Source organism: Apteryx rowi, unplaced genomic scaffold, assembly GCF_003343035.1.
Source record: "Apteryx rowi isolate R43461 unplaced genomic scaffold, aptRow1 scaffold_18, whole genome shotgun sequence".
NCBI classification, from domain to species: Eukaryota; Metazoa; Chordata; class Aves; order Apterygiformes; family Apterygidae; genus Apteryx; species Apteryx rowi.
The window spans coordinates 2,630,970-2,643,850 of record NW_020448085.1 but is presented as its reverse complement, the minus strand read 5'-3'; the positions used below and the strand labels follow the sequence as shown (position 1 = coordinate 2,643,850).

The following is a 12,881-nucleotide window of genomic DNA, read 5'->3' as shown; positions in this document are numbered from 1 at the left end:
TCTGTACAGTGATCATGTCTCTGCGGTAAGAAATTAAATAAAGAAGTCAGAAGGAGGCATTATGCTAATTCAGCCTGATCCTGACCTCATTCTTTTATATTCCAAAATAAAATGTACCCATTCCAAGACACAATAAAATATGAAATTTGCAGTTAAACAATTAATTACAAGTCACAATTAAACTTCAAGTTATGCAGGTATACAAGATCAATTCACAAGTAGTTAAAAATAATGATTAATCAGCGGAAATAGTTACTAATAAAAATGTGACTGCACAGATTCATCTAAAAGCTTGGGAAATACTAGACAATGAAAGTGTTGGAAGCACTGCTGCACATGTAACAGCAATAAATTTACCATCTTCTATGAGAATGTATCTGAGCACGTAGCAATCTTCCAGCAGCAGGGTCTTGGCATACAAAAGTCTTACTGAACCTTTAGAGTCTCTAGACATTACCAACCTCTTGAACAATTTTAAATTTAAGGAATTTGCAAAGACTGTACAAACACATGGCCTTTCATGTGCTCTGAAGTTTACCATACCTTCTTCTAAGTGTCCGAAACAACAATTGCTGTGTCCTCTTTATTTTACAGTTCTTCTGCATGCAAAGGTAGCTGCAGCGTAGCTGCTTGGTTAAGTGGGACCCCAGAATATAAAGATTTTTCCCTGGAAGTTGACTCTGAACTCTTTAGGGTATGAAAGCCTAACATTGAATCCCTCACTCTAGACCATATGTTTTCCAGCTAACCGTTCCTTTATTTTGGCTTGGCTGAAACATTCTTAGTGAAGTGTCAAATTCTGACTTTATGCAATGGCTTTTTCAGTCCTCAAAATGCTTTTAACTTGCCTTCGGACTGTGAAAACAATTCTTGTTAGGAAGAATTATATTTCCCAAGCTGCACACAACAGCACAGGCTCAATAAGAATTTAAGTTTTCAAAAGAGGAGGAATGGATTGGGGTAAAAACAGCAATAAATTTCTAATATCTGAAAGAAACTTAGACATGCGATTTTTTTTCCCTACACTATTTTATATTTCTTCCTAGCAAGTTAGGCTAAATAAATCACAGTAAAACTATCCAAAGCAATTTGTTACTTTAAAATAAGTTTGGCAGTTATTGCAGTAGACAGTGTTTTATTGCAGATTTCAAATCACCAGGAGTGACACCACATACATCATCAGCCAGGAGATGATGGGCTAAACGGCAACGCCGTGTCAAAGCCTAAGCTGCCTGCTGTCTCTGTGCCCAAGCTGATCTGAGCTTTTAAATCGTTCCCAAGCTTAATTCGGTATAGGAAGGAAAGTGAAGGAATTGTCCCTCTGCAGTGATTTGAAATTTATTCATTCACAGTTTGACATACTAAAGGCATCGACTATGTGGTCGTATCTCATAAAATGTCCCCAGTCTGGGTAAGACCTTCTGAACGTACACATGCGAGAAGCTTACTGACCCCAAGAAAAACTGTTATCTTTGATAGTGTTAACAATAATCAAACACTAATCTCACACAATCCCCTCACTGATATTCAAGACTGATCTTCACTTGATTAAACAAAAAATTAATTTACTTCAGAAAGTGCATACAGCCACTGTGAAACATGAAACTGTTCATAACTCAGCGCCTGCGCCCTGCGTTGCACGTTACCCACCGCTCCGACGCGAGGCGAAGTACAATCCTATTTCACTTGCAACACAGCATGCTACTGCTAAGAGAGCAGGGACCAAGCAGTTCTCAAACTTTTGCTTCAAGTTCACATAATAAATCCTTCTGCAATCAACCAATTCTGCCATGCTTCTTGCCACAAATGTACTATTTGCTCTCATGTTTGTACAGAAAGGAATATTAGCCAGCAAGACCTCCAACACGAATGCTGTGGCTACGTTACCGCAACTCACTCACGTCTGCGCTGCCTACTGTTTTTTAGATTTAAATCTAAGTACTTGCTCCTCATCATGGATATTTCAGATGGTCCGAAGTACTGCAGTATTGCTACAGCTCAAAGCCTCAAAGTGAACAGCCTCATACCATCTCTCTGAGACAGGGAAATATGTCCCCATTTTATAGAGGGTGGCTTTGGTACAGAGGAGCCGTTATTTGTCCAACGGCTAAGCAGCCCTGAACCGTACTTCCTGCAGCCCCCGGCGGTGGCTCCATGGCAAGTTCTCCACGGCTCTGTCCTCTCACAGCCAGATCCCAGCAGAGGTTGGATCCTCTTATACGGTCAGTTTTGTTCAGAAACAGCTTTGAAGCTGGGTTTATACCAAAAATATACTACAGATTCAAGCCCCAGTGCCTAAATATTGAAAGGAAACTTCAGGCACTGTAACAGAATTAAATCTGCAGAACGTACAGAGCCAGGTTCATGAGCAACTACAGGCGCAACCATCACGTGGCAGGACGGAGGTGAGAAGGAAAAGCCAGAAAAAATCTGGGATGAAGAACAAATGTTCTTAAAGACGACAACCCCTGTTCCTCAACTGTTGTCACACCCAGGAAAAAAAAAACAAAAAAAACCCAGTGACTCAGAACTGCTAGTCAAATGATCTTCATGTATCTAGTTCTGTCGTCTAGATTTTTCTTTTAGGAAGAAAAAAGAAGTAGAAATTCCTTAATCCATGCAGTCTTTATACACATAGGCAACAAAACACCACTGAGAAACAGGCATGGAGAAAACTCTTTTCTTTCCTATATGTGTGGGGAACAGGAGATCCTGGGTCCCAGCAGGAACAAGCTTGCCTTTCTTTTGCTAAGTGYAGAGAAAACCCAAGGCAGAAATGGCTTATTCAAAGCATTAAGATTTTGTGACCTGTTTTGCTCCCTTAGGTAAGAGATTTCTTGAAAAAATATATAAATTTAAAATAAAAACTTATGACCTGTTAGCACATGGATCACTTAACACTTTTAAAAGATTTTCATTTTATACATTTTGTGGGATCTGCTGCTGTAATAAACATTCCTGTGCTTTGAAAACTATAATACACCATGTTTTCCTCCATCTCTATGTAGGTACTCTGACAAGCAGTTCTGCCTGGAAACACTAACCTAAGTTAACTTCAGAAGAAAGCAGAGCAGTAACCTACCATATATAGGCCTCCATTAGCTAGCTAGGCTAAAAATATTGGCTCTCTTCCAGATAAGCACTTTCACTCTCTTGGACCCATAGGGAGCACTGCAATTGAATGCAAGCAGGGGAGTAAAGGGAGAAGCAGAAAATGGGAATACCGCAGTAAAAAGAAAGCAAGGAATTTAAGCAGTGGTTCATTTTTAATGGGCACAAAGTTGCTTACTTTTATTTGTGCATTAATATTTCCCCCTCCTTTATCCTTGTTTTAACTCAGCTAGCTAAAACCCCAGCTGTTTGGTGCACAAATTAAACCTCCACGGTGTCTCATTAAAATGTATGCCACCAATCACATTGACTTACACAGAAGCAGAATAAAAGTTACTCTCAGCCGGGTTGCGGCGCTGTACGCAAAGCAGTGCTCCTTCAGGGCGTGCAGCTCACCAGAGTTACTGGGCCTCRGGCACCAAAAAAAATGGGCCGCTTAAAAGAGAGAATGCTAGTAAGCAAACTGGCTTGCTTCATTTTTTCCTCCTTTTTCTTCCGCCTTTGGCAATTTCACTGGGAGCATGGGCACTTCAAAGGAGTCACCTTCCATTGCACTTAACTGTCTCCCTGCAGCTGGGTGGCAGAAGAGCTGGACCCATCACTTCTGAAAAGAGCTAAGACAGACCCGGGGGAGGTATCCTCACAGAAGGCCAGACTGTGCCACACAGCTTTGCTCTGTAAAGGTATCTAAGGCTAGAAACCGAAACGAAGACAAAAGGGACCATCAGGGAGGAACCTGTCCAAGGTCTAGGTGAACACCAAGCCTTGAAGGATCAGGGAAGCAGCTCTTGCCTATCAGCCGGAGGGAAAAACCTCATAAGACCTACCTAAGAGGAAAACCTTTCAAAAGAAATTAAAAGCCCATGGTGAGCACAACGGACAGCTGAACATACAGGAGGAGGCTGACATTTTCCAGGCTGGGGCTGATACTGTGCTAGAAACCAGTCTGCCAAAGGCAGGAGGAACAGACTGCACGTTGCAACAGCTTTGTCCAGCTGTGGCAGGAAGGAAACTGAGGCAGAGACTAACACCGAACAAAAAAAGGCTGTTAGAGGCAGTTCACTTTCTTTAGCCCTTCCTTTGCTGTATCTYACCTCTCTGCCCTCTCTCTTCCCCCTCATAACCTTCTAGCATTTCTTCAGCACTATTTTACCCAGTTGAATTTAATTATACTTAAACCTGTTTGGCCTCATTTACTCAGAGCACAGTTTTGGATGACTGAACAGAGAATACAGTCATTTTACTTGCTTCTGCACGCAAGTCAAAGCGCTATACAACTTCTGCCCAGTTTATATTCTCATTTCCTCTCCGTCCACTCCAATGGGTTCTGCCCCACTCCTGAGGCCACCCAGGGGGGTATCTGTATTAGTCGTAGCTAAACCGGAATAACTTTGAGTTGGGAAGCGAACCCCAGTGGAAGTGCCTTTTCTCTCCAGGTTGCTCCTAGCCAGGAGGTTTGCCATGACCAGAAAGCTGTAGCATTGCAGCATCAGCAGCAGTTTCATAATATGCCAAAACTGTAGTGTTCAGTAAATATTCTCTTATTGAATTGTTTCCAGACAGTGTTGAGGGATTTGACCATTTCCACAGTAGGCTGAATAACACTGATCTAGCTATTCAACAAAGGCTAGCAACACTTAATATATATTTCTGGCGTTCCACCAGCTGGATTCAGGGCACAACGAAAGGTCCGTCTTTCTGCATGTTGCCTCAGAAGTTTACTGCAGCATATAAGTTAAGCACTGAATAGCCTTCTAATATTAGTACTAGTCAACAAATTGCTAGTATTATCTAGTATTCACAGAATAAAATGATGACAGCTTTTAAAAATAAACTGCACTTATACAAAACAAACTGTCTTAAACAAGTATTAATATAGTAAATGTTTTAAAACTGTATTTAAAATTAATGCAGGTAAAAACCTTTCCAGTTGAGCTTAACCTCTTCTTCCAACCTGGAGGTCTTTCTAACAGTCTTGCTTCTAGTTCATTTGCCATATGCAGCTTCTGACCTTGTATTGCTCTCTTTTACCCATTACAAGCTTCCCTGTTTCAACAGTGCTGTGAGTGGCTACGTTGAAATATAGCAGCATTTAAATTCAGCTTGGTGCTACAAACAGTTTCTATGTTCTATAAGGAAAAAGTAATGGTTGTCAAGAGATCCTACTTTCCTCTTAGCTTACTTATATAGTAATATTTTAATCCACTTACCAGCTTAATAAAGTAGTAATTACAGCTAAGAAATATAAACCTTCTCATTAGAGTTCTTCCGTAAGTAGTTTGCAAAAAAAGAGAAAAAAGTGCAATCTCAATTCTGCACAGTATAGAAAAAAATTTTGGTATGGATGTATCTATCCCCAGCCCCACTCTGATTAATTCCATTGACCAATGTCTGAGCTATGACATGGTTTTTGCACACTATGATGAGTTGGGGGCATGGATTAGCCTGCAGGTGCACATGTACAACAGATACAGAGAATGAACCAATGCACAGGCTTTGAAGAAGTGAACAAGTAACCAACCTTAAGGGTGTTCATCTATAAAAGAACTTATTAGAGTCGTGTAAACAGTTCCTCCTTCTAGCCTTCATGACCAATTTTTTCATGTACAAAAGATTAGATGCTTCACGCAAGCTGGCAATTATACACAGAAACATAAGTTCTCCCAGACAGCATATTATCATTTTGCTTTTTCTTACATGCAAGCTCTCCCCAAATACCCATTCAGTTCTATATTCTACTTACAATGAAATGAGAGATTTCAAGCCTTTGAATGCATCAGGGGCAATGTCAGATATTTGATTCTTGCTGATGTCTCTGTAAAGAGAATTAGGAGAAATCAAAAGAATATTTGTAAATGGAAATTTGATGAAAATGGGTATTTATCTTGAAGTAATTATTTGTATTACTGTAGGTTCTGGAAGAAGATACTTTGTTATACAAAAGCAGAACTAAAAGATCATGCTATCTAGAAATTACAAACTACATAAGGACACAGAGAAATGGGCAAATTCCAGGAATAATCAAAAGGCATCAATTAGTACGACAGGCGGCAGCCTCAACACATCAGAAGGACGCTGTTGATAAGGTCTTTCATTTCATGGCCATTGAAACAAAGAAGAGTTTTATGAAGAGCTTTGAAGAACAACAGCGAGGTAGCCCACTGAATAAAAACCATCGATAAAACCATCATCAGAACTATTAATAATGAAGGTGGCCTTGTGACTGTAATGGGGGCCTCAAGCATGAGGGGCAGCCTATGACAAAGCACAAAGGTCATCTGAATATTTAAAGGCAGGCATGGAAGGCTAATGTTACAAAACAGTATCGGAGTTCATGTTTCAATAATAAATTAAATGATAAGGTGAGGAGAGGTTCTGAGGTAGCTGGAAAGCACTGGTAGGACATGCATTAAGGAAGATGGTGGGATTGAAAGAGAGGTGGCATGGCGCTGGCACCAGAGGAATGGCTTTTGAGGCAGCAGGACTGTGTTTGTCCAAGTTAGAGAAGAAACCTTGTGGTAAATGAGATGTAGTATGATCAAGGATTTTATCTTTCTAAACACCAGAAACATACAGTATAGTTAAATCAAACAAAACTCCCAACAAAACCCTACAAAACTCCTTAAGGATTAGTTTCTGCTTATATGAACCAATATTAATAATTCTTAGGATGATGTTTTGAGGCATAAATTCTGTTGGATAAAATTTTAATTGGGCCCTCTGTTTTCAAATCTAGCAACATAGAGTGGGGTTTTCTTTGGTTCTCTTATAAGGCTCATGAAACAACTGCTCTGGGACCCACTCATGTTTTCTATTAGTGTCCTCCCTACAAGGACATCATTCAATGAAGGTTTGTGGTTCTCCAGCTCAACTCACAGCAGCAGTGTTAGTGACAGTGAAAATACAAGTATTTATTTTTATATCTTTAGTGAAACCTGATTAGAATGTCTGTTAGTATTTGCTGCTTTTTGTCTAGTAATTCATATGCAAGCAGAAGTCTGACATGAAGATTTTGCTATCGATTTACTGGGGAACATTTTAAAACCTATTACAGTGTCATGAAATCATGAGTTTGCTGAAGAGGGACAAGCATTTGAAAAGGGGCATTTAGTTTTGGACACAAATATTTCAGCACTATTTTATGGATTTGCCACATTTCAACGTTTGCATCCTTTCTCTCCCCACGTCAGGATGCTAATGAGTGTGTAACTAATGGTGCCTGAACTTGCATAAATGTCATGCTGGGTGATGACACTCACCCTCTCCATGCAGATGCACTACAATCAGCATTATAAAATAATTAGACACATTATTTCCTTTCCATTAGAGCCCAAGCTCCACTGCTGTTGGGTAAGGAGGCTCCATCTCCTTCTGACTTGACTGAGGCAAAAGGATTCAGTTATGCCCTTGTACTTTTGTTCCCTTCCTRTGGTCTGCTGCCCTCCGGTTAGATCATCCTATTCTGTGCTTGATTTGCATCAAGACAAATAGAGACGCGTTTCTCCAACCTGCATGACTCAGTGGACTTTGGTCACATCAGGCTCCCTTCCATGGGGTAGGGCCCCGCTAGAATCACTCAGTGGAATTGCAGCTCTTTAGCCAGAAACATAATAAACTTATCAGGATTCCACCCAGGCAGGAAAACCATGAGTCACCTCACGCTTCCGTCTACCAGCAGCCCTGACAGCACGCTAGAGGCCTTACTCTTTCGAAAGGCTGTTTAACACACCTTGGAGGGCGGCTGTGCTCAGTTACCGGTTAGGGACATAAATTGTTTTTGACTTTGCAGCAGGGAAGAAAGGATACCCTGTGAGTCACTGGATGACATATGAGTATATGGCAAAGACATTGGCTGAAATATCTTTACTGTAAAAGGTTTTGAAACAAAACACATTTATTTTTAGATGCAGCCAAATGCAAAACTATTAATAACATTGTATGGATATTCTCTGTGTTGACTAGCATTATTAGAAACAGATTACTTGATTATCTCTAAYATTTAAAAAGGACTATTCTCATTTGACAAGAGTACTCAATAAAAATTCATGTCATATATGGTCTAGCTCTTAGAGGCTGCTTAACAAAAGTAGCAGCACCACAGTGCTACTTGGAAGACTGAAATCTCAGTGTGTTTTCTGCTAAGAAAAAGTAAAAGTAAAATTAATTTGACAGTATCAAACACCATTACAAGCACCAGAGCTAGAGAGGTATAACCACATCTTTCAGAGTGGCTCTGTGTTCCCGGCTCTTAGCCTTGTGCTACAAGCCAGTCTTTTAAAAGCCTCAGAAAAACACAGAYCAAATGTGAGGGAATGCCATAAACTTTGCAACCGCTAGGCTAGGAGTTACAGAACTACAGCACAAGCACAACTGTGTGATATGTAAATGAATTCAAAATGGCCTGTCTGGGCAGGGTTACTCCACGCTATGATGACAACAGCTTCTAAGCCTTGGCTGACCAACCATCTTTCCCTTGAAGCAGATGGGATGCATCTCAAACCTCTTTTAGAGCCGTTGGGTGATCTAGCAGAGCAAGAAGCTGTTGTTGTCACATTCCTCCAAAAACCTGGGGAACCATTGTCTCAGATTATACAATTCAATTGCATATTTGAATCCTAGAGGTATCAAATCTTCCTTCTGAGACAGATACATTTAGCTTGGTGTAATTCATTGTGCAAGATGACATAGGTAATGATGAAGTCCAGGACACACAAAAGATTTCAAATCCTTTGCCAAGAAACAATCACATAACTCTTGCAATCACGTAACTCTTGCACACTGGAAGCTGCTAAGAGCCATTCTAAATAACAAACTCCAGCTACATGCAAACATGACACTTGAATTAATATAAATACATCTTCTGCTATTATTTCAGCCAACTCAGATCAAGTCATATAAGGATTATCCTGAACTGGTGACACTAATCTCAGCTATCCAATCATTTAAAAAAAGGAAACCGCATCATCTTGCTGGAAAAACTCAGTAAACAATCAAAAAACTGATGATGCCGTAAGCAAACAGTCTATTATCCCTAACATTCTTGCATATGTATCCTCCAGAAGGAGCAGAATACAATAATATGATTCACAATGTTATGCTAATATTATCCCTTGAGTTCTATCAAAATAGTAACAACAACAACAAAAGTAATATAGTTCTTCATTTGTACCCTAGGTAGGGCATCAACTAATGAAATCAATAATCTTCATGCTATTGCACCACTGGTTGAACTCAAAGTGAATGAAATTAAGAAAAGTCAGAGGCTTCAATGTTATCAAACATGTCTTGCCATTACCTACCAGGGAAAGAATGTATAAATCTCAACAGGCAATTTCTTGACCRAGTATATTTTTGTGTTAGTAACATGGGATATCTCGCACTCTGAAAAGATGATGTCAATAATCTCTTCCAGTAATGGAACAAACACCCTCAGTTAAACTTTATGCAACAAGAGTAACAACTGATTCAGGGCCTCACTGTCCAGCCACAACAAAGCTTCAACAAGGAGACAGGTCAAAAATCAGGCAGGAAAACATCATACTTGTTATGGGACCTTCTGCGGCATAACTATCTATCCCGAGTTCCTCCACAAAACACTGCCACATTAATTAAGCTTTGATACAGGTCATCTGGCGTAATAACTTATTATTAAATGTGAGTTCAGATCTCCATGATTATGCCAATAGTATTCCAGAAACCTGTTAACGCAACTCACTAATGGAATTCTGCAGTAAACTTCTAATATTAATCATGTCACTTAAGTGCCACACTGGGTTGAGCAGCTAGTCGAGTTAAAGATCTTTTTTTGGTCCAGTGCCATAAAACTAGAGTTCACCAATCATGAAGACTGAAAGGACAGTAAAACATTGCCAAAATCTAAAATTAGTTATACCTCAGAAAGAACTGAAGTAGTGACTTTAATAATGAAGGAGTCAGAAGTTAGGTCACTGAAAAGGGATCCATCATTATTCACTGAAATTACTGTCTTGCTATCTAATACAGTACTTCTTTAAAAATACATACAGCTATATTGAAAGTGAGACAGAAGAATAGAGACTCTATGAGATTGATGATTTGACCTGTTAAATATTAAGATCCATATTTACAGCTCTTCAGCTCTAGGAACTGGATGACTTTGGACTGGCAAACACAGTAATTTTACTCCTAAAGTCAAGTTCAGCTCATTTCAGTTTTCAAAAGCATTAGCTATCTGATGATCCAGGGTTTTCTGTGAAATGAGCTGACAGTTTCTTAATTCCAGTATTGTTCACGTCAGAAAACAACTGTAAAGACACCTTTATTAGCAGTCTTAGCAATGAGCTACAAAGACTGAATTACTTCTCTCCTTTCTGCAACTTACTTGTCCAAAGGTGCACATCTACATTTGGATAGGATGGTGAAGCAGGAGTAACTCATTTTACCATTATCTGTATGACAGTACTACTGTCACAACATCTCTCATATATCGCTTAAAAATAAAAAAAAAGAAAGGAGGAAGACCAGAGGCTCTTCCTCTGGTCTGGTTCTTCTTAACCCAGGTTAACCTGGGTTATCTGCTTGGGAGCACAGGTGATTTTTTTTTAATTCAGAGAAGCAACGCAAGAATTAGTAGGAAAAGAATTGTCTAGGTATCTACTGGTTATTAAAACACGGAGGAAACGAGTTCCAGCAGCTTGCTTTGTTTTCTTGTAAACAATCAAATCACTTCAATGCCATGACACTGAACGCACCAGGAAAATCCAAACAACTCTGCAGGAACATGTCCTCCTGCTATAACTGGTGCCAACCAAACTGAAGTGGTGCAAAGAGAAACCAGAATGAATGAGAAGAAAAATTAGAACTTAAAATCTTTTCTGGGGAACTGGATTCAAAGTTTAGATGGAGTAACAACAACTAATTAGTTCACATTGTCTATAACAGAAAGTGAATTTGAGCATTATTAAGGATTTCACGCACTGCTAAACATCCTGGACCAAATTCCACTGTGGCTTACACTTTGAGGCGATTATTTGCGTAATCCCCACTGATTTCAACACAGAAATTGCCAATATGTTTGTAAAACAAAGATACTGAACTTGGAGTTAAAAGATTCAAGATTGCTCTTGCATGTCGGTCTTGTTATTAAAACTTACATTCTCTTAAGTTTCTTGTACTGGGTAAAAGCTCCAGGAGGAATGACTTTGATGAGGTTTTGTTCCAAACGTCTAAAAACAAACAAAGCAATATACATGTTAACTACACAATTGGAAGGCAGGAATAACATCAAACATTATAACAGTTTTTTAACAAATATAAAACTATTTTACAGAGTTTATATGTGAAAGCCACTAAACTGAGAAAATAATTTTTTTATAAATCAAATTCATCTCATTGACTACATCARTCTGTACGGAAAAAAGTCACAAACTATAGAATTTGTATCTTTAAAGCTCATGGAACGAATAAAAAAATTCTTAAGTATACTGTATTACTGCTTAGTCAAAGTTAAGGTAGAAAATATAGATGCTTTCCCTGAGTGGCTGTTGTGAACAGAAGGCAGCTATCTACACTGAAGGCCATGCTATGTCATGGCAGCTTAATAAGCAGATTAATAATACTGCCAGAGTGACTCAGGCGCAATAATCTGTGGGAACAGGCTGAAGTTGCCTCCCTACATACACAACCTGCATTAACAATGTTTTTGTGAAACAAAGTGGAATCCGCTGCAATAGGAGTTCAGATTTTTCATGTCCTTTGGGGGAAAACAATCTACATCAAAATGGAGGGTCAAGGACTGTATCTTCCAATTTTAACCAACAAATAGCGAAGGTGTTTTAAAATATGATCCGGACTAAATCAAAATGGTTTTGTTTTCATTCCTGAGATCTGTTTTGAAAGAATTGTCCTTTATAAAGTAGCATAAGTGCATGAATCAGTAACATAAAATATAAATAGCTTTAAGATACAGAATACAGTAGCCATTAAAATCCATTTATATTCCTTATATTCCTTCACATAAGTATTTTCAAGTCTTTGTCAGCAAGTTCCTAAATCCCTGCTAAAAGGATCATCTTCTCCTCAAATGAACCGTAAATATTCATCGCTATTAGAGGTATAAAAGTGGCCTCCCATACAACAAATTCACATGACCACAGCAGCCAGCATCCCACAGTCACGCTTAGAATTGAAAGCAGAAATTGATTTTATCTAGCTCTTACTTATTAATCCACTGCTTGTGTATTTTTTCCATATTTCATAAAAAGAAGCAGTTCTAATTGCAAAATTCTCTGGTGTAGAGTTGAAATATAAAACCCTCCAAATACGGGAATGATGGAATGAATCACTCAAGTCATTTAGAGCTGCTGCAACAGGGCGGAGGGGAGAAAAAAAAATTTTAAACCATGAATGGAGTTAAAATGAGAGGTTGTGAGGAGTCACTCATGTTTTTTAAACGATTTGGAAAGAATGGAGGGAAAATGCATAAGGTCCATCAGGCCTCTAAGGCACAGCGTATCCTTCTGTTGATCTATGCCTTCGGTAGGCAAAGGAAAAATCCCCTTGAAAGTAAGATATCTTGCCAATTCATTTATACTCTAAGATGCTATTTAAACCATGAATGTTCTGATACTTGCAGAGTCAGTGTGCACAGTCTTTTTTTTTTATTCCTCTAGCAGTCTGTTTTAAAGGTTGTGATCAGAGTTAATTCTCTTCCTTGTTTTGTGATTTGAATTAGCAGCTGAAATTTCTCTTCCAGTTGGTCTAAATATAATGCGCTTCATTTCTTGGAAGCC

At 39.0% G+C, this 12,881-nt stretch overlaps 1 protein-coding gene across 1 annotated transcript in view; it reads right to left on the bottom strand.

Annotated features, from left to right (window-relative positions):
* SLIT3 (slit guidance ligand 3) overlaps window positions 1-12,881 on the bottom strand; it is a 515,694-nt gene that overhangs the window by 149,295 nt on the left and 353,518 nt on the right. The window contains exons 12-13 of the mRNA XM_026061340.1: window positions 11,244-11,315; window positions 5,855-5,926 (exon numbers count right to left, since the gene is read on the bottom strand). Coding sequence (XP_025917125.1) covers window positions 5,855-5,926; window positions 11,244-11,315 — 144 coding nt within the window. The remainder of the gene's footprint in view (window positions 1-5,854; window positions 5,927-11,243; window positions 11,316-12,881) is intronic.